Source organism: Candoia aspera, chromosome 12, assembly GCF_035149785.1.
Source record: "Candoia aspera isolate rCanAsp1 chromosome 12, rCanAsp1.hap2, whole genome shotgun sequence".
Taxonomy (NCBI): Eukaryota; Metazoa; Chordata; class Lepidosauria; order Squamata; family Boidae; genus Candoia; species Candoia aspera.
The window spans coordinates 804511-825274 of record NC_086164.1 but is presented as its reverse complement, the minus strand read 5'-3'; the positions used below and the strand labels follow the sequence as shown (position 1 = coordinate 825274).

At 61.5% G+C, this 20764-nt stretch overlaps 1 protein-coding gene across 5 annotated transcripts; it reads left to right on the top strand.

Annotated features, from left to right (window-relative positions):
* Window positions 1-52: 52 nt before the first annotated feature.
* On the top strand, window positions 53-20176 carry MED12 (mediator complex subunit 12). 5 transcript variants are annotated; one of them, XM_063313659.1, is made up of 44 exons: window positions 53-500; window positions 1054-1158; window positions 1764-1955; window positions 2157-2316; window positions 2554-2729; window positions 2847-2957; window positions 3327-3581; window positions 4120-4266; window positions 4432-4531; window positions 4659-4795; window positions 5409-5540; window positions 6260-6386; window positions 6525-6751; window positions 6847-6930; window positions 7354-7506; window positions 8180-8324; window positions 8429-8547; window positions 8671-8814; window positions 9370-9533; window positions 9718-9849; window positions 10027-10254; window positions 10682-10826; window positions 11361-11481; window positions 11578-11679; window positions 12171-12284; window positions 12380-12534; window positions 12830-13009; window positions 13243-13314; window positions 13496-13650; window positions 13730-13891; window positions 13970-14081; window positions 14276-14365; window positions 14576-14685; window positions 15030-15165; window positions 15437-15598; window positions 15762-16142; window positions 16242-16392; window positions 16594-16805; window positions 17120-17200; window positions 17429-17643; window positions 17778-17955; window positions 18288-18440; window positions 18519-18600; window positions 19772-20176. In XM_063313659.1, exons 1-44 carry the CDS (start codon window positions 402-404, stop codon window positions 19813-19815), a joined length of 6450 nt encoding a protein of 2149 aa, XP_063169729.1. In that variant the 5' UTR covers window positions 53-401; the 3' UTR covers window positions 19816-20176. The 5 variants fall into 5 exon arrangements, with proteins under 5 accessions (XP_063169729.1, XP_063169728.1, XP_063169730.1 ...); XM_063313658.1 differs by having other exon boundaries at window positions 18285-18440; XM_063313660.1 differs by having other exon boundaries at window positions 386-500; window positions 1769-1955; window positions 18285-18440.
* The last annotated feature ends 588 nt before the right edge of the window (window positions 20177-20764 follow it).

Below are 20764 nucleotides of genomic sequence, written 5' to 3'. Positions count from 1 at the left end.
CGGCGCTGCTTTCGGGCATCTCCGCCCGCCCTCGGCAATTTCCGCCCCTGGCTCCGGGGAGGGAGGGCCTCGGGAGAGCCGCCGGGTTCCCACTTCGTTCCGCGTCGCCCCCTTTCGGCTCCCGCGACGTCATCGCTTCCGACCGCCGCCGCGGTGCTCTCCTTTTTGTCCTCCGCGGCCCCCAGAGCCGCGAGCGTTCCATTCCGGCTCCTCTCGGTTCCTACACTGCCGAGCCCGCCCTTCGGAAGGCTTCGGCGCACGCACGCCCCCACCCCGGGCTCGGCCTTTTCCGGCAGCCGTCGGCCCGGCTCGGCTGGTTCCGCGCCGCCGACCCGGTGGCCGGGCCTGCGTCTCGTCGGCGGCCGGCGCGGGCACGGGCCGGGAAGGCCTCTTCCCCGGCCATGGCGGCCTTCGGGGTCCTCAGCTACGAGCACCGGCCTCTCAAGCGCCCGCGGCTGGGCCCGCCCGACGTCTACCCGCAGGACCCCAAGCAGAAGGAGGTGAGGCGGGGGCGCGGGACGACCCCGGCCGGGAGGGCGCCCCCTGCGGCGGGGCGCAGCGCCCCCCGCGGCCCGGAGGAAGAAGGGCGCTGCCGCGGAGGGCCCGGGCGGGGGCCCCGGCCGCGGCGGTGCGTGACCCCGCAGAGGGCCCTCCGCTCCCCGCGCGAGCCCCGCCCCCGCCCCGCCCCCCGCCGGGGTCTGGCTGCCGGTCGGAGGCAGCTGCTCTCGGCTACGGAGGTTCCGTTCTCAGGGACCCCCTCGCCCAGCGGGCATTCTGGGGCCCATTCGGGCGGCTGGGCGAGCCCTGCCCGGACAGGCGGCGTTCGGGAATCTTCCTTTTCGCCGCTGGCCGTTTCTGACCAATAACAACAAGAAATAATAAGCAGCCTCTCCCCAGCAGGGGAACCAGTCCTTTCGTCCCTCCGATCCGGGATCTAACCTGGGGCTGCCCGTCCACACGTGGGGCACAAGGGTTGGAGTGCAAGAGGGGCCACGGCCTCTTGACCCCTCCCCAGCAGGGGGGCTCTGGGTGACTCTCCCCCTTCTCCCCCAGGACGAGCTCACAGCTCTCAACGTGAAGCAGGGCTTCAACAACCAGCCGGCCGTTTCCGGAGACGAACATGGCAGTGCCAAAAACGTCAACTTCAACCCCGCCAAGGTGAGGTCTACCTCCAGACCGTTCTGGGGGCGTACCTGCTTTACCGTTGTCAAAACATAGGAGCAGGGGGGGGCAGCCCAGACCGTGAGCCCTGGTGGGTTGGTCCGGGCTTCCCGTGGTACTCATCTGCGGTTGAAAACCATGATGGGGAGGCACAGCCCGGAAGAAGCATCGGATCCATCTGCCTGTTCTTGTTTGCCCATGCCAACCCTTGCCCTGAATCTGATGTTTGGATTCTGATGACATCAGGTGGTGGGAGCTCTGGGCAGCAGAAATGAGGAAGTAGAGGGGCAGATGGTGAAGGGATGTTGAAAATGTGCTGCCCGGCAGACCTCGCTGGCCTAGCAGTGCCTTCAGGCTCCCATGGGGCTGCCTCAGTAAACCTCAGCCTCTCAAAAAGAGGGAGAGGGCATTGGCGTCAGGAGGGAGCCCTGCAGAGGAAGAGGAGCCACTGATCCTTGGTGGCTGTCCTGGAAGCAGTGGAGGTGAAGGTGTCCTGCGCTGATGAAGCTGGGCTGTTGCTGTGGAGGGAAAGTGAGGCTGGTGCTTCCACAGGGTGCCCTGTGGCTAAAGAAGGGCCGTAAGCGCCTTTTCCTCTTTCCCAGATCAGTTCAAACTTCAGCAGCATCATTGCTGAAAAGCTGCGCTGCAACACACTGCCCGACACAGGACGCCGGAAACCACAGGTGAACCAAAAGGATAACTTCTGGCTGGTGACGGCTCGCTCCCAGGGCGCGATTAACAATTGGTTCAATGATCTGGCTGGCACCAAACCCCTCACCCACCTGGCTAAAAAGGTACCGTGCTGCCAAGGCCCCCAGGGTCAAGGGGGGACGCGCTAAGGAAGGGGTGGTTGAGGCCAAAGGCCCAGAGCGTCTGTAAGCGGTTGAGGTGGGTATTTGGGCTGCTTTGGCAAAGTACACCTCCTTGCTCGGCCTCTGACAAAACTGCCCGTGGCCTTGTCCCAATCGCACTTGTCTTGTTCTGCTCTCCTGCAGGTACCCATATTCAGCAAGAAGGAGGAGATCTTTGGTTACCTGGCCAAGTACACGGTGCCCGTGATGAGAGCTGCCTGGCTGATCAAGATGACCTGCGCCTATTACGCTGCTATTACGGAAACGAAGGTGAAGAAGCGGCATGTCATTGATCCCTTCAGCGGTAAGGGCTGCTGCTCCCACCTTGAGCTCCCCCAGGATCAACGTAGCACTCTGGGGTTGGGCTGATCTGGGCCTCTCTGAGTCTCCTTCCACGGCAGCCATCTTTTCTGCACCTGAGTCCCCAGGATGGCGTGGCTCCCCCTTCACCATCCTTCCTCTCCCCTGCACCGAAAGCACGTTGAGTCCCACACCGGGTCCAGCCCCAGCTCTCCTGCTGACCACTGCTCTCCCTTTCCAGAGTGGACACAGATAATCACCAAATTTCTGTGGGAGCAGCTGCAGAAGATCGCTGACTTTCATCGGCAGCTACTGGCGCAAGCCTGTGGCTCGCCCTCCAGCATCATGCCCCAGGAGGTGGAGCAGTCAGTGAAGCAATGGGACTACAACGAGAAGCTCGCCATGTTTATGTTCCAGGTGAGGGCGGGGAGGGGAGGCTGCCATGACTGGTTCCCCCACAGTGGAAAGTGGATTGGAGATGGTGAGCTCGGCACACCTGCCTTCTCACTCTGGGGCTCGGCCGGCTTCTTCCAGGATGGGATGCTGGACCGGCACGAGTTTCTGACCTGGGTGCTGGAGTGCTTCGAGAAGATTCGCCCGGGCGAGGATGAGCTCCTCAAGCTGCTCCTGCCTCTGCTCCTGCAGGTCAGCCCCCCAATTCCCGCCCCCCTGGACATCTGGGCTTCCTTGAAACTCCAGGAATGAAATGGGAAAACGGGAGCAAATTGCATTTTAAGCTTCGCTTTTATTGTAAACTGCCCGGAGTTCCTCTTTTGGGGGGAAATGGGCAGTGATAAAACTTGATAAATAAATAAGTAAACTTTATAAGGAAGGGAAGGCCTTAGCTGAGTGGCAGCTGGGGGAGGAAGCTCAGGTGCCGAGTCTCAAAGGGGCGCCCAGCCAGCTGTGGAAAGCGAGGCCTCAGAGAACAGCGGGCTTCCTGGCTAAGCGGATGCTGCGGCCCTGCTCAGCCCCCAGCGCTGAGCCTCCCCCCCCCTTCTCCCCCCGCAACAGTATTCCAGTGAGTTTGTGCAGTCTGCCTACCTGTCCAGGCGCCTGGCTTACTTCTGCACCCGCCGTCTTGCCATTTTGTTGGATGCCAGCGGTGGGCACCCGGCCCACCATCTTCCATCGCAGTCGGCCCCTGCACTCCCCTCCACCCCCACTCCCCAACCAGCTGCGGGAAACTCATCTGCCAGCCCCTTCAGTGACCTGCTGCTGTGTCCCCAGCATCGCCCGGTCGTGTTTGGGCTCAGCTGCATCCTCCAGGCAAGTGAGGAATGTGGGACTGGCTCTTGGCCTTTGCAGACGTCTGGCAGGGGTTGGGAGGAGGCAAGAGGTGTGTTGGCGACGCTCAAGAGGTGGGGCGTTGCTTGAGAGGAAAGCACTTCAGAAGGAGCGGGGGACAAATCTCTCAGATTTCTCATGGCGTGTTCGCTGTGGCACAAGGGCGGGTGGGAAGGAACAGCGAGTGTCGGGCTGCTTTTAGGACAGTTCCCTTGTTACCGCCCAGCTATGTACATAGCCCACTGCCGGGAACAGGCAAGCCCTTAAACCCTAGCAGGTGTGGTTGACCACTGGGGAACACAGGAAGGAAGGAGGGGTGGTAAGAGGATGCTGGGAGCATTTGGGGATGGGGATTGGAGAGCACCAAGGGAGCTGCTGAACGTCTGGGTGCAGGGACCACGGAACTGCCCTAGGAAACCGGCGGCCTTCCCAGGGTGGGGGATGGCAGTCAAGGCAACCTTCCTGCTGTTCTGGAGAGCTCAACACCCGCCTTGCCTCTTCCCTTCTCCTCTGCCTTCAGAGTATTGTTCTGTGCTGCCCCAGCGCCCTTGTCTGGCATTACTCTCTCACCGACAGCAGAATCAAGACGGGCTCTCCCCTCGATCATCTGCCAATTGCCCCCTCAAACTTGCCCATGCCAGGGGTCAACGCAAGCTTCATACAGCAGGTGAGCAGCAGCCCACCTCTCGGTCTGGTTTGTCTCCAGCCCTCGGGGTGCCAGCTGCAGAGAGAGAGCCGGGGGTGTTGTGCCAGGCTTGCTCCATCCCTCCTTGGGCCAGCCCAGAATTCTTGTGGGCTCCAGGACCTCTCTCTGATGTCCCTTCCTTGCCAGGTCCGAGCCAGGCTCCGGGAGACGGAGCAGCAGATCAAGGAACGTGGCCAGGCTGTGGAAGTACGCTGGTCTTTCGACAAATGCCAGGAAGCCACTGCAGGTAACACCCCCTGACTCTGCCACACTTCCTCACTGCATTGTATCCGAGCAGATGGACCGCAGATGGGCTCCCTGCCTGCTGTCTGACACTCCACTCCGTGCCTCTGATCTCCTGCTTCCTGTTCCAGGGTTCACGATAAGCCGGGTGCTCCACACTTTAGAAGTCCTCGACAGTCACAGTTTTGAGCGTTCAGACTTCAGCAACTCCCTGGATTCTCTATACAACAGGATATTCGGGGGAGGACCAAGCAAAGACACTCACGAGGTAGCGGAAGGAAAGGAACTTGGGCTTCTCTCTCTGTGATTGGCCATGGGGAAAGAGGCGCCCACAGAACAGGGCACGATCGGAGGAGGTGGCTCTGGACGGGGATGCCGCCTGCACCCAGGGGCCGTTGCAGGGTGTTCTCTCAACTAGTGCACAATGTGCTGCCAAAACAGGGCTATTAAGATTGCGCAATTGATTCAGAATGGCCAGGTTTGAATTGCTGCTGCCCGGAGGTGGTAACGGCTCCTCGCCTAAATCATTTTAAAATGGGCGAACGAAATTCATGGAGGAGGAGAGACCTCTCCGTGGTGGCCAGGGAGAGCCTCCATATTCAGAGACCGTGCCTGGGTGCCAACTGCTGGGACAGACCCAAACCGGGGGACAGGACAGCTGGCAGGGCTTGGTGGGGGCTGGGGGAAGTGGCTGCGCTCTTCAGCTGACAGTCACCCCTGCGCAGCGGCTGCAGAGAAACAACAGCCCTGGACACTGAGCTGTGGTCTCGGGGACGGGAGCGTCACGGGACGCCTTGGTTCTTGTGGGGTGAGAGACCGAAGGATGGGGAGGAGGACAGAGTGGCCCTTCCAGCATGGTATCCTGCTTGCTCTCCTGGCAGATCTCCCCCGATGACGATGCCGTGGTGGCCCTGCTCTGCGAGTGGGCCGTGAGCCACAAGCGTTCAGGGCGGCACCAGGCGATGGTGGTGGCGAAGTTGCTGGAGAAGCGGCAATCAGAAATAGAGGCCGAGGTGAGTGTGGCGGCGTTTCCATAGAGACTGGGAGAGAGAGGTCCCCTGAGAAGGCCGGGGGGGTGGGGAGAGCGCAAAGCACTTGAAAGGGGAACGTGTTGAGGATTAATATTCTGGCCCAGAGTGTCCCATCCGGACTCGACCGGGAGCGTTCTGTCCCCACAGTGGACCGTCCTGGCCACAGACAAGGCTGGAAGATTTCTGGTCGGGTCGGAACCCTTCTGAGGTTGGAACCGGATGTCTGTGGTGAAGACGTTTTGACCTCAATGCCGTTAATGAATCTGTTTTCATCCCCAAGAACTTCATGCGGTGCCCACTAGGGGCAAGGTCCTTGGAGTGTTCATTTGAGCATTTTGCAAAAATAAATGAACGCGAATCCAGAACACTGGAAAATTCTTTAGGAAGCTCCTAAAACTCTCATTAAACGTTTGAAAAAGAAGAATAATAAAGCCTGTGAAATGTTCAGCAGGAAAGAAAGCAGTGATGCCGTTCAAAGTGCCAGAGAGATGGAGGGGGTGAAAAGTTCCAGAGCCCAGGTGCAGCACCAGGAAGCTCATCCTAGAAGGGGGGGCGGTGCAGATCCTCTTGGTCTGAGAGCAGGTGGGCCCTGCAGGGAAGAGGCCACAAAAGTTTCCCAGCCCCATGACTGAGGAGCGGGGGTGCTTCCAAGGGGGCAGAGCGTGGGGCTCACTGCCTTCTGCTCTTGCACTTGTGCTCAGCGGTGTGGCGACTCCGAAGTGGTAGACGAAAAGGGCTCCATCTCGTCGGGCTCCCTCTCGGCAGCGAGCGCCCCCGTCTTCCAAGACGTCCTCATGCAGTTCCTGGACACCCAGGCCCCGATGCTGAGTATGGCTCCTGGCTCTTCTGTGTTCCCGGCCGGCCGGCCTGGCCGCAGCCGGTGCCCTTGGAGAGGATGGGTGGGGGTGGGCCGGGAGGCGGCTGCGCAGAAGCAGGCCAGGCTCCTCACGCTCCTCCCCCCGGCAGCTGACCCCAGCAACGAGAACGAGAGGGTTGAGTTCTTCAACCTGGTCCTGCTCTTCTGCGAGCTGATCCGGCATGACGTCTTCTCACCCAACATGTACATGTGTGCCCTGATCTCTCGTGGTGACCTGGCCATCGACCACGGGCCCCGTCCTGCCTCGCCCTTCGATGACACCGCGGAAGAGCCTGACCGGAAGGAGCGGGAGGGCAGCCGCAGCATCAAGCTGGAGGTTTGAGCCGAAAGCCCCCCTGATCCGATCTGGGGGGCCTGGGCTGCTTTAGCTTCAGAGCACTGAAGGGGTGGCGCGCTCCTTCTCTCCCCCAGGATGCGGGCCTGTCGGAGTGTCACATGGACATCGACCACAGTTCCAGCGTCATCTTCGATGACATGGAGAAGACCGATTTTTCGGTAGGACCTTGCCAGGGCATCCTGGCCTAGACCTTGGGAAGCCTGTCCTCCTGGTGACGTGGCAGAAGCTGCCATAGATCCCTCCCTCCATTGCTGGACCAACCTGGGTTACCTCTGCCTGCAGAGCCTCCTTTCCCAAAGAGCCACTGCCCTCCGGATGTGCTTGAGTGACTTGCCTGGGGGGGTGGAGGCCCAGCCTAGACTGTTTGGGGGCCTGGCGTGGCCTCAAGGGGAGCAGAAACTATGGGGTGCTGTGCTCTAGCCTGGTACTTGGTTGAGGGTGTGTTCCTGGGGAAGGGCCAGCCAGCTGGCCTCAGCCCTGCCTGGTCTCCTGGGAGGCTACCGTTCGTGAGCAGAGGTCTTCCTGGCCAAGATGCAGAGTCACCTCAACCTCTCTGCATTTTCCCTGTCCCCCTTCCCCAGATGTTCTCTCCTTCCATGCACTGTGAGTCCAAAGCCAGCCCTTCCCCAGAGAAACTGGACCTTGAGAAGGACAGGGTGGCAGACGGGACGTTGGCAGCACTTTACGACCAGCCGCGGCACATCCAGTACTGTACGCATTTCCCCATTCCTCAGGTAAGATGCAACAAGTTGGGGAGAGAGATGGGGAAGTGTACTGGGTGCGGGTGGGCACCATTTCCCCAAGCTTGTCAGGCTGTTGCGCAAATCTAGTTGTTTGTTTGGAGTTTTAAATTCCTCTCTGCATCAAGCCGTGATCCTGCTCTGTGTTCATTACACGAAGCTGCTTTGCGTTAAGTCATAACGGGGGCTGCTTGGTTTGGGTTCGGCATGTGGGGCAAACCCACCCAGCATTTGGGCTCTCTCCACCTTTTCCAGCCTTGGGGGCCAGGAGACCTGGCTGTGGTGGCAGCTGTGCAGCACGATGGCTTCTTTCAAGCGGAAGCCGGATGCTGCTGAGCCACAGCGGTCCTCCTCGCCCTCATGGGGGAGGGGTCAGTGCAGCCTGGCATGCAGACAGGGCCCAGCTCAGTCCAGGGCTCCCCACGTGGAGGAGTCGGGGAGCAGGCAATGGGGAGAGCTGTGCTTCGTGGGCCATCCAGGCAAATGAGCCCGGGGCCTGGTGGGTCTCTTCCTCCTCCAGTGAGCCTTTGAGCTACAGGGGGCTTTGCGTGGAGTCTTTGGTGGGTGCCTCTCCTCAAAAAGGAAGGGTCTCTGCGCAGGGGTGGCTGGAGAATCTCCCCACTGACAGCCCCGGCACCTGTTGTTTCCCTTCTTCCTTCCTTCTCAGGAGGAATCGAGCAGCCACGAGTGCAACCAGCGGCTGGTGGTCCTTTTTGGAGTTGGGAAGCAGCGTGACGAAGCGCGCCATGCCATCAAAAGGATAAGCAAGGACATCTTGAAGGTGCTCAACAGGAAAAGCACGGCAGAGACAGGTTTGTGGGGCTGCTCAGGCCAAAGGGCTGCACGGAGGCCACTGGGGTGGTTGGGGAACAGGAAGCACCCCCAGAGGCCCTCACAACGTGCGTTCCTCGGGCAGGGGGAGAGGAAGGGCAGAAAAGGAAGAGGAACAAGCCGGAGGCCTTCCCGACCGCAGAGGACATCTTTGCAAAATTCCAGCACCTTTCCCATTTTGACCAGCACCTCGTTACCTCTCAGGTACGTGCTCCCCGGCTGAGGGCAGGGTCTGGTGCTGGGAGAGAGCAGCGCTGCTGCGTGGCTGTGGTTTGGGCTCAGGAGAGCCACGACGGTGACTGCCGGCCACCATGCTTCCTTCTCTAGGTATCTCGCAATGTTTTGGAGCAGATCACCAGCTTTGCCTTAGGGATGTCCTACCATCTGCCGCTGGTGCAGCACATCCAGTTCATCTTGGACCTGATGGAGTATTCACTCAACATCAGCGGGCTTATCGACTTTGCCATCCAGGTGGGTTGCCAGGACGTGGGGCTCCTGTTTGCTGGAACGTTGCCCGTTTTTGCAAGGGCGAGGGGTCTGCACCGTGCTGGCGCAGGAGAGACTTCTGGGTGCCAAGAGGGGCCAGGTGCCGCAGTCCCACTGGATGCTGGGCTGCAGTGGCCCCTCCCTGTCCCCAAAGGCCTCTTCACACGTCCTATCTGGGAAGGTCCAAGCTCGGCAACGTGCCCGAGGAGTACGCATCAGTAACTTGCCCCTTCTGGTCCTCTTGCCATAAAGGGCGCACCCATCTCCTCATCTTAGAAATGCTCGGCCCCCGTTGGAGGCTCAACCCGGCAACGTGAGGGGCTGGTCTGCAGCTGCACACACTGGCTTGGGTGCATGGAGGAGCTGCCACAGGAGCTGCTCTCCTCCTCTTATCCGCTCCCCAGCGCCCGTTTCCCTCGGAAACCGCCCTTTCATCCCCCTGCCCCCTGAGTGGGGCTGGGAGGGCGTCTGCAAGCCGGTCTGTTCATCTCCCCCCCACTTCTGGCCTTTCTTCTGCGTGATCCTGGATGGCCGGTGTAGCTGCTGAACGAGCTGAGCGTGGTGGAGGCCGAGCTGCTGCTGAAGTCCTCTGACCTGGTGGGCAGCTACACCACCAGCCTGTGCCTGTGCATCGTGGCCGTCCTGCGGCACTACCACTCCTGCCTTATCCTCAACCAGGACCAGATGGCCCAAGTCTTCGAGGGGTGAGCCAGCCTTGCCGCGTGGCCCGGGGGACTCCCAATGGCCTAAGGGGGGAGGCTGCAGGCCCTCCTCGGACCGTCTCCCTCAGGAGGCTGGGGGCGGCCAGTCTGGCGGCTATGGGCGTCCTGTGGGGCTGCCCTGCCCTGCCCGGCTCTCCACCCACTTGGCGTCTCTCCCGCACCCCAGGCTGTGCGGGGTGGTGAAACACGGCATGAACCGCTCGGACGGCTCCTCGGCGGAGCGTTGCATCCTGGCCTACCTCTACGACCTGTACACTTCCTGCAGCCACCTCAAGAGCAAATTCGGAGAGCTCTTCAGGTCAGTGCCTGTCCATCCGTCCGTGGTGGTGCCATGGGCCTCCCCCAGCACCACGCCCGGTCCCCTCGGGGCCTCTGTGCCTGAGCAGGGGGACTTGGGAGCCCCGCTCGGCCCTGGAAGTGAGGGGCTGGCAGGGCCTGTGGCAGGGTTATCTCCTCCTCCCTCCACCCCCCGCAGCGACTTCTGCTCCAAGGTGAAGAACACCATCTACTGCAACGTGGAGCCTTCGGACTCAAACATGCTGTGGGAGCCCCTGTTCATGATTGACACCATCGAGAACCCCTCCGCCCACAACTTCACCTACACCAGCCTGGGCAAGAGCCTGGCCGACAACCCCGCCAACCGCTACAGCTTCGTGTGCAACGCCCTGATGCACGTCTGTGTGGGGCACCACGACCCCGACCGGTGAGGGCAGGCCGGGCCTGGCTGGGCCCCGCAGGGAGACCTGCTGAGCCCCTGCCTTTTCATTCAGCTCCGCCACTGATGCCCCTTCCAGCATCCTCTGCCCCTCGGAGGCGAGGGTGCTTCCAGGACACTCGCAGGCCAGGAGTCAAGGAGGAGGCCTGGCCCCGTCTTCCTTTTCCCCACTCCCTGGGACTTGGAGGCAGAGGCTGGATTCCCCCTCATGTTCAACGGCTGCTTTATGCTTGATTTGTGGAATTAGCCGCACTCAGCTGCTCCACCGGTTTGTGGCTTTTCCTGCACCTTGTGAACACAGCAGCCCCATCTTCAAAGCAACTCCTTCCAGGCTAGATAGCTCACACTGCTTCTCCGTGGATCACGCCTGCAAAGGCTGCCCGGCCCTCCTCACTGGCCCTTGCTTTCCCGCCAGGGTCAACGACATCGCAATCCTTTGTGCGGAGCTGACAGGCTACTGCAAGCTGCTGAGTGCCGAGTGGCTGGGGGTGCTGAAGGCCCTGTGCTGCTCCTCCAACAATGGGACATGTGGCTTCAACGACCTCCTCTGCAACGTGGATGTAAGGGCAGGACGGGGAGGGGTGGGAGGGAGGTTTTGTTCCAGCCCAGAGCAGGAGTGATGTCTGAGGAGGGCCTGTTGGTAAATCAACATATTGAAGAGAGGGGTGTGTGCTTGGAGGACGGTCCCCTAGGGAGAAAGGCTGTACCCTGTTGCAAGGCACGCGGTCCTACCAGGTGGAGGTCCAAGGCATCCAGAAGGCATCAGGTTGGCAAAAGGGGCTTGCGGATATTAACAGGAAACCCTGAGTTTTTCTGCTTTGACTTTTGGCTTAGCTCTCAGCAGTGCCCGTGTTTGTGCAGGATGTGATCCTCCTGCAGTCTTGAAACACAGACTTGACATTGCAGGCTGATCCAGTGCTTTCCTTGATCACAGCGATTCATCCCTCCAGGGACTTAAGATCCGATTCTGGAATATTTGCCCAGCGCTGGGGTGGGGCCAGCTTTGTGGTTGGACCCTCCGAGTGAGGTCAGTTCTGGATGTAGATCGCAATATAGACGGAGGCTCAGCTGTGTTGCCTGTCTCCTTCCTGCAGGTGAGCGACCTGTCCTTCCATGACTCCCTGGCAACCTTCGTGGCCATCCTCATCGCCCGCCAGTGTCTCCTCCTAGAGGACTTGATCCGCTGCGCTGCAATCCCCTCACTACTCAACGCTGGTGAGCGTCGGGCTGGGGCGCAGGCTGAAGCAGACGGAGAATGGCACAGCTGGAAGGGTGGCATTGTGACTGACCACTCTGCCCTTCTGTCCACAGCCTGCAGCGAACAGGACTCGGAGCCAGGGGCCCGCCTGACCTGCCGAATTTTGCTGCATCTGTTTAAGACCCCTCAGCTGAATCCCTGCCAGCAGGATAGCAGTAAGCCAGCGCAGGCTGGGGCCAGTCTCTGCAGCTCCTCCTTGCCTGCCCTTCCCCATCTGCATCCCTAGGCCAGTCTGTGGTCCAAGCCACTCCCCCTCCCCTTCTTTGAGTCCAGGGACTGCCTGCTGCCTGCTTCCTCTTCTGCCTTCCGCAGGCAGTCCTGGTTGCACCTCTCCCTCCCTGGTGCTGGTCTGGCCTCAGCTGCCTTGCGGCAGTTCCTCCCCCTGGCCATATAACTCTCCCCTGCAGCTCTGTGGGGAGCTCTTAGGGAACTGCGTGGGCTTTGGGCCCCATCTGGGAAGCGGTGGGCTGGCCCTCATTAGAACTGGGTGTGCTGGGCTAAATGGACTCCTTGGCCGTTGGGGTGCCCTTTGGGGGAGTAGACTGCCAAGCAGGGTCCTTGGCTCTCCCATTATTGGGGAGCCTTGTGTGTCGGCTGGAGCAGCAGCCAGACCTGTCCAGGGCTAAAAGCATGGGCTCTTCTGCAGGTAAGCCCTCTGTGGGCATCCGCTCATCCTGCGACAGGCACTTGCTGGCCGCTTCCCAGAATCGCATTGTGGATGGGGCTGTCTTTGCGGTGCTGAAAGCCGTCTTTGTCCTGGGTACGTGCTGGGAGGCAACCAGGGAGTGGGGGTGGACAGGCGGGGCTGGGCTGGGCTGGGCAGGCCACTGGGTCACTCCCCACTCCTGGTCGCAGGGGATGCCGAACTGAAGGGTTCCGGATTTTCCCACCCGGGTGGGGTGGACGACCTCCTGGATGACGACAAAAAGCCGGCCGGCCGGGTGGTATCCGTTGAGACGGCCAGCCTGGATGTTTACGCCAAGTACGTCCTGAGGAGCATCTGCCAGCAGGTGAGGCTCTGGTGGCCCGAGAGGGGAAGCGTTTTATCAGAACTCTGGCTTGCAGGGAGCTAAGCTATCAATTGCTGTTGGCTGCCTGGGATTGGTGGCCAGTTTGGCTTCTCGGATGGGCTGGGTGCTAAGCCCCGTTGAGGCCCTGGTGCACCCACGGCGGAGACCCCGCGAGCCTCGGCCCAGCGGCTGTTGCCATGAAGCCTGAGAGGCGGGTGCCAACTTGTCAGGGCGTCACTTGGAGAGCCAGAGGCCAGCAGCCTCAGTGGCGCACTCCCCCTGCATTTGTTTCCAGGAATGGGTGGGAGAGCGATGCTTGAAGTCCCTGTGCGAGGACAGCAATGACTTGCAGGACCCTGTCCTGAGCAGCACCCAGGCCCAAAGGCTGATGCAGCTGATCTGCTACCCTCACCGGCTGCTCGATAGCGAGGAGGGCGAGAACCCCCAGCGGCAGAGGATCAAGCGCATTTTGCAGGTTTTGGGGGGGGCAGAGCATCAGGCCAGGCAGATGATGGTTCCTCAGTCTCTGCGGAAGCGAGGGGAAGCGGCTGGGGAGATCGGATGGGCTGGCTCTTGTTACTGGACAGGCGGGGCCGAGGGGTGCCCTGAAATCCACGTTCTCTCCAGGGAAGCGAGAGGGCAGCTAGCGGCTTGCACAGCAGCAGGGCCGTCCCCCTAACGGACTCCGTCCCTCTGCTTCCCTTGCAGAACCTGGACCAATGGACGATGCGCCAGTCGCTGCTCGAGCTGCAGCTCATGATCAAGCAGACCGCAAACAACGTAAGGAGTGACGCTGCCAGGATCTGGGGCTGATGTCCCTGGGAGAGGCCGCTGCGGCTCAGAAGGCCCGTGGGGAAGGGCAGCTCCTGGGGATCATCCAGGGCTAGCTGTAGATCTGTTCTCTTGGCAAATGCTTGGGGTGTGTGGAAGCCGGACTCCCTCCTCTCTCCGCCCCCTGCAGCAGGAAATGAATTCCCTCCAGGAGAATATCGCCAAGGCCACCATTGAAGTGTTCCAGCAGTCGGCCGAGACCAGCTTGGCCAGCAACGGCATTGTCAGCCTAGGCAGCTGCCCCAACCTCATGCCGGCCAACCCCAAAGCCAAGCCTGTCCTTAGGTCAGCAGAGGCTAAGGGAGGCGGGTGGGTGGATGTGGGGAATCAGAGCCGGCTTGACTCTGTTCTCTTGCCCGTCCAGCTCTTTGGAGCGGTCCGGAGTGTGGCTGGTAGCTCCCCTGATCGCCAAGCTCCCAACCTCCGTTCAGGGCTACGTGCTGAAGGCCGCGGGGGACGAGCTGGAGAAGGGGCAGCACCTGGGGTCTTCATCCCGCAAGGAGCGGGACAGGCAGAAGCAGAAGAGGTGAGTGGCCTGGAGGAAGGGGGGAGGGGGGAAGCCCCTCTGAGCCCAGCCCGACATCACCTCTGCCCTTGCCCACAGCATGACCCTGCTGAGCCAGCAGCCCTTCCTGTCCCTGGTGCTGACCTGCCTGAAAGGCCAGGACGAGCAGCGCGAGGGCCTCCTCGCCTCCCTGTACAGCCAGGTTCAGCAGGTAGGCTGAGGCGTCCCTGAGCGCCGGGAGGTGGCTTCCCGACTGCACTTCCTCCTGGGAGGGCTTCTGCTGCAGCAGGCCTGGGGCTCTCCCCTTTCCCAGCCCTTCGGCCTCTGGGATGCAGCCGGAGCAGCTGGCAGGGCGGGGCCACTTCTGTCTCCGAGTGAGGGCTGATCCCTTCGCTGTCCCCTCAGATTGTGACCAACTGGCGGGAAGACCAGTACCAGGACGACTGCAAGGCCAGGCAGCTGATGCACGAGGCCCTGAAGCTGCGCCTGAATCTGGTGAGCCCCCCAAAACGGCTGCCCCCTGAAACTTGGGGACGGAACTGGAACTAGTGGGCAGGGCCTTCCTGGTGCCTGCCTTGGCCACCGGCCAGAATCTCCCTTCCCCTGGGGCCGCCCTTCTGCCTTTGGGCGTGGGAAGGCCCGCCTTGCCTGCTCCGCCTGTCAGGCTTCTTGTAGTGGGGGGAGCTAACCTTGTGCTTCTGCCAGGTGGGGGGCATGTTCGACACGGTGCAGCGCAGCACCCAGCAGACCACGGAGTGGGCGGTGCTTCTCTTGGACATCATCGGTAGCGGCACAGTGGACATGCAGTCCAACAAGTGAGCCCCCCCTTCCTCAAGGAACCCCCACCCCTTGGCGGCTCCGTTAGGATCCCAGGAGGCAGTCTGATGGGGATGGGGGTAGTGTTGCCAGTCGGTCTGCAGAGGTCTTAGGGGACAGGCTGGGCCAGAAATCCCATGTCACAGATGTGGGTCAGCTGGGGAGCTGGTTCTTTTATGTGCCCCATGCGCAGAGCCCTATCCCGCTTCGTAGCTGGACAAGGTCTCAGCTTGCTTGGCCTCAAGGGGCCGTGCAAATACTGTGCAGAACCTGGCCGGGGCTGATGTGGCTGCCGCTGCTGCCCCTTCCTCACCTCACCTCCTTCCTGGTGCTGATCTTCCAGCGAGCTCTTCACCACGGTCCTGGACATGCTGAGCGTGCTGATCAACGGCACGCTGGCTGCTGACATGTCCAGCATCTCGCAGGGCAGCATGGAGGAGAACAAGCGGGCCTACATGAATCTGGTCAAGAAGCTGCGGGTAAACCAGACCCCCTGGGAGGGAGGGGGTGCCGCAGTGGTCTGTTCATTGACCAACTTCCGCTTTCTTCACCCGGGCTCTGGGAAAAGCTCCTGTGCTTGAGAACAGTGGGGGGGGGGCAGCGCTTGGTCCCTGTCCAGAGCTGCAGAAACGGGGGGGGGGGGGGGCTGGAGCTGCAATGCAGCTCCCGTCACACTGACCCCAGCAGAAGCAATGAGCCTGGGTCTGGCCTGGCTCCCCTCAGAACGGCTGCCGGCTTCCTCCTCTGCAGAAAGAGCTGGGCGACCGCCAGTCTGAAAGCCTGGAGAAGGTGCGCCAGCTGCTTCCCCTGCCCAAGCAGACCCGGGACGTGATCACCTGTGAGCCCCAGGGCTCCCTCATCGACACCAAGGGCAACAAAATTGCTGGCTTCGACTCCATTTTCAAAAAGGAGGCAAGTGGCTCTGCTGACCCCCAGCTGGGCACGTTGGCTCTTGGCAGGAAGGGGTGGCGGTTGTGCTGTGGGAGCGGCGGGTTTCCTCCGGAGCCCTGGTCAGGATGAGGAGGGGCAGCCCTCAAGTGCCCGTGGCTGAGCTCGGTGCTTGTCCTCCCCGCAGGGCCTCCAGGTCTCCACCAAGCAGAAGATTTCCCCCTGGGACCTCTTTGAAGGCCTGAAGCACTCCGCCCCGTTGTCCTGGGGCTGGTTTGGGACGGTGCGGGTGGACCGTAAGGTCTCCCGCTTCGAAGAGCAGCAGCGGCTGCTCCTTTATCACACCCACCTGAAGCCCAAGCCCCGCAGCTACTACTTGGAGCCGCTGCCGCTGCCCCCCGAGGAGGAGGAGCCCCCCACCCCGGTCGCCCTGGAGCCAGAAAAGAAGGCCGTCGAGCCGGCCAAGGTGGAGAAGGCCAGCACAAACGCTGCCAGCTCCACTGCGGAGCCCAAGAATAAGAACAAGAACAAGAACAAGAAGCGCGCCCAATCCGCCAGCAAGAGCGAGGTGAGGGGCCCTGCGGCTGGGCGGGGCGGGGTTGGCCATGCCTGCCTCTTCCCCTGCCTGGCTGGGTGGCCTGCCTTCTCACGGCCTTTCACCCTGCAGGAATACATGATGAACACGGGCCGGGGGGTCTCCTATGGTGGAGGCATTCCCACTGACCTCCTGCATCATCAGCCGGGGAACTCCATGTCTCGCTTGGCCTACGGGCAACCTCCAGTGGGCCTCTATGCTCAGAACCAGCCCCTCCCGGCAGGTCAGTCAAATCCTGGCTTCCCCTCTGTGGAGGGAAACCCTCTGCCACTCCCCCCCCCACAGGACCCTGGAAGAGGCGCTCCCTCTGCCCTCCCTTGGGCCTCCGGTCCTCCTCGGTTGCTGGCCGGGGCTGAGCGGCGAGTGCCTGGCCTCTTCTGGCTGGAGGCGCCCAAGAAAAAGACGTGCTTGTTCTCCCTCGCAGGTGGCCCTCGGTTGGACACATCGTACCGGCCGGTGCGCATGCCAATAGGCAAGCTGGTTCCCAGCCGGCTCCCCTATGCTGGGGTTTTGCCGACAGGTATGGGCATGATGGGCATGGACCCTTCCTATAAGTCCGCCGTCTATAGGCAGCAGCCACCGCCGCCCCCTGTCCCCGGTGGACAGCTCCTCCGCCAGCAACTGCAGGCCAAACTGGTAAGATCCCGCCGGACTGTTGCAGAGCCGGCCTTCTTCCCTCGCCCTTCAGCCAGCAGCGGCTGCTGGAGTTGACCTCTGGAGATGGGGCCAGTTTGGGGCAATATCCGGCTCTTCCTGAAAGAGAACGAAAATGCCCCGTCCCCTGACGTTCTCTTTCTCAGTCAGTGAGGCTGGGGTCCTAGCCCAAAGTAATCTTGGGAGAGCATTTGCACCCAGAAGGAAAAATTTCAGGGGTGGCAAGAGCCTGGCCTCGCCCCCAGGGTGCCTGCTGCTCCCCGCTGCTACGCCACGCCTCTCTCCTGCTTTTCCAGCAAGGCCAGGGGATGTTGGGGCAGCCACCCGTGCGCCAGATGCCACCCACCCCAGCCTATGGGGCTGCACAGCCATCACAGGTGAGCTTCCTCACAGCACAAGGAGCAATTGGCGGCCCTGCGTTTCCTCCCCAGTGGAAGCTCTCCCCTTGCTTTTGGGGCTTGGGTTGGGAAAGGAAGCTCTGCCCCGCAGCTGGTGGGGCTGAGCATGGTCTCCATCCTTGCGGTGCCCCCGAGACCTGCCGTCTTTCTTCTCGGAGCCGCCCAGCAGGGGCCTACTGGCTGTTCCTCTTCCCCCTCCCCCTGCAGGGCTACACCCCCTACGTGTCACACATTAGCCTTCAGCAGCACCCCTCCCAGGCCAGCACCATGGTCCCTCCCACGTACTCCACCCAGACCTATCAGAACACGCACCCCAGCGCCAACCCTGCCTTCGTGGATGCTGTCCGGTCAATGCAGAGGCCCAGCGGTTACGTGCACCAGCAGGCCCCTGCCTACGGGCACGCTCTGAGCGCCACACAGAGGTACCTTGTGGGGGGCCGACCCAGCCAAGGCGTTGCCGAAACAGGCTGCTTCGGGCTCTGGGCCGGGGGGGCAGCGGGAGGTGTGCTCTGGGCCTGCTCTCTGAAGGGCCTGCTCCTCCCGCCCTCGGGTCCAGGTTTCCGCATCAGTCCATGCAACAGGCACCCATGATGAGCAGCATTGGCCACATCAGCACGCAGGGGGTCCCAGCGGGGATTCGCCCCAGCCAGCTTCTGCCAGACCAGCAGCAGCAGCAGCAGCAGTATCTGAGGCAGCAGCAGCAGCAGCAGCAGCAGCAGCAGCAACTGCTGCGGGTGAGCAGCAACGGAGCCTGGTGGGCTCCCTCTCGGTCGGTCAGGCCTCCTTCCCTGGGGCCCTGTTGGTCCACTTGGGGCTTCAGCATCTGGCCCCTCCAAGGAGCAAACTCTGATAACGTTACCGAAAGTCCATGGCAAAAGGGGAGGGGGGCACTTTTTCAAACCCTAAAAAAGGAAAGGTGGTTGTCCAGGCATGTTTTGACAGTTGGGGAAAAGCCGCCTTTCAGAACGGGCCGACCCTCCATCCTCCCAGCAGCTCTGGCTAAGTCTCCCGTGGGTGCCCATCTATCACACCCCCCTTCTGCCTTCTTTTTTTTTTTTTGCAGCAGCAGCAGCAGCCCCCGCCACAGCCACAGCCCCAGCAGCCGCAGCCACAGCCGCCCCCCCAGCAGCCGCCCCCGGTGCCACCCGTCCCTCAGCCCCAAGCCCAGGGCCAGCCGCCGGGACTGGGGATGCAAAGCCTGACTCCACAGCAGCCCCTTGTAAGTGAAGGCTCTTCCTGGGGCAGCCAGGGGACCCCCCCCACTGCGGCCCTGGTGACGCCTCCTCTCCCTCTGCAGTTCCAGCGGCAGGGCCTCCAGCAGACGCAGCAGCAGCAGCAGACGGCGGCCTTGGTCCGGCAGCTCCAGCAGCAGCTCTCCAGTAAGACCTGGGCCCTGCCCCCCCCGCCCGCGGGGTACAGCTGCAACCCTCTGGGCCCCCTCATTGGCAGGAAACGGGGTTCTCTGGGGCTCCCCCTCCTTGCCTTCCAAAGGGCACCGGAACAGGGCAGTCCTCAACGGGAATGGAAGGCAAAGGGAGGAGGCTTCACAGGAGGGTGAATCTAGGGGCCCCGGAAGGTCCGGCAAATCCGGCCTGTGTTCTCAGCTGCCAGCCTTGCCAGAGACGGCCGGCTTCCGGTCAGCCCCCTCCTGCCAGGCCTCATTTTCCCCACCCAGCCAAGTAGAGCAGCAAGCAGGTGCAGCATCCGACGCGGGGCAGCGGACCTGCAAGGAAGCACTGAACGCAGGGCACCACGTGGCCACGCCTGGTGCTGCAGTGCTCTGGAGGGGCTGGGCACGCTTAGTGCTCCAGAGCGGGGCGTCTCAGGCAGGACTCGCGTGGGCGTCTGGGGCGTGGAGAGCCCGGGAGTCGGGCTCGCTCTGCCTCGGCAAAAGAGGCCAGATGGGGTGGGGGTAGGATCGGGGCTGCTGCTGCAGTGGCTGCTGTCCCTCTTGGAGCACTCAATGGGCAGCAGCAGCTTCGCTCTGGGGCAGTCATTCCCCTTGTCTGTCTGTCCCCCCCCCCCGTTCTCCATTCTGATCAGAGAGGCGGCTGAGGCTGTGGAGACAGTGGGCCTGGGGAGAAAGGGGTCCCTCCCACTGTGGTTGGTCCCCATCCTTTTGCCCCCCAAGAGCCACCCTTCCACGTTCTGGTGGTCCGTGGGCAGGCAAGGGCCCCGTGCCACAGTTTGGGCTAGACGGGGTGCAGAGAGCCACGGCAGAGGTACAGAACTCACGCGTGTGCCTTGTGACGCTTGTGTGCGGGGGAGTCGATAACCCACGTGCTGTTCCATGAGGGGCTGCCCGGTCATGTCCTGGTGCGTGCAGCAAAGCAGTCGCAGAGGCGGGTCAAGCACGAGGGCATCCTGCCCACAGGAGCATCCCTGGCGCTGTGCCCCCTTCCCCCGGATCCGTCCCAGCTCCTCTCTCAAGCACTGACCTCTCTCTGAAAGAGCTGTGGTGCCCAGGCTTAACCCGCAGCTCTCCCTCCCCTCCCCCTCCCCTCCCCGGTGTTGCTTTCCCGCATCTAACTCTGCCTTTGACCTAAACAGACACGCAGCCCCAGCAGAACAACAACCCGTTTGGACGGTATTGAGGCCTCGCGAGGGAAGAAGCTGCTTCACGGTGGAATTGGAAAGGTCCTTCGGGGCCAAGGGGAGAACAGCCCCCACCCGCCAGACCCTGACTGTGCAGCAGCACCCCCTGCCCAGGGCTGGGAGCGTTTTATCATGCCGAACGAGTGTTTTTAATCTCCACTTTCTACCAGTGTTTTCAAATCCTGTGTGATTGCTAGAGCCTCCCACCCCACTTTGATTTCAGCTTTTAATAAGTTTTTAGTATTTTTGTTAAAATAATGACAAAAAAACAACTTGTAAGATTTTATACTTTATTTATACCAGATGAACCCTGTATCACAGATGTCTTGAAAAAAAATACACAGAGCATACTTTCCAGAACGTATCTTGATTTTTTTAGAGTGGGCAGGACGGAGGATGGGGGGGGGGTGAGATTCAGCTCTTAGTCTTTCCCCATTTCGAGATTGGTTCCCATAATTGGTGCTTGGGGTTGAAGCAGGGTGTGGATACTGCCTGACCTCTTCTCTGGTTCTGCTTGCCTGGGTGGCTAATGCAGGAAAACCTGGCCCCTTCTGTGGGCTGCCTACCTGTTGGGAAGACCCATGTTCCTGAGAAGCAAAGTGGGGGCCGGAGGCAGATGCTGCTGGGCTAATTTAGTCACCCCCCTTTAATCTACTGGCTTTGACAGTGTTGCTGGTGTTGGCTCAATCGCACCTTGGGGTCCTACAATTAGCCATCCCCTGTGTGTGGGTGTGGATCAGAATCCAAGGATAGCGCAGCGCTGGATGGGATTGTGCAGCCACGTTTTGCACTGTGTGGGCTCTGGCTTGGGGCGGCGGAGGCTGATTCCCTGCTAAGGAGAATCGGGGGCTCTTTGCAGAACGCGTTGCTGGCAGGGCTGAGGGGCAGCCCCCTGCTGTAGTCCGGCCCCCTCGGCTTTCCTCCAGAGCTACCTCTGGGATAGCACAA

Coding starts and splice junctions, on each gene's coding strand:
- MED12 (XM_063313658.1), top strand. CDS start 402: ATGGCGGCCTTCGGGGTCCTCAGCTACGAGCACCGGCCTCTCAAGCGC. Junction 4,796..5,408: donor CAAGCAAAGACACTCACGAG/GTAGCGGAAGGA, acceptor CTCTCCTGGCAG/ATCTCCCCCGATGACGATGC. Junction 6,752..6,846: donor GCCGCAGCATCAAGCTGGAG/GTTTGAGCCGAA, acceptor TCTCTCCCCCAG/GATGCGGGCCTGTCGGAGTG.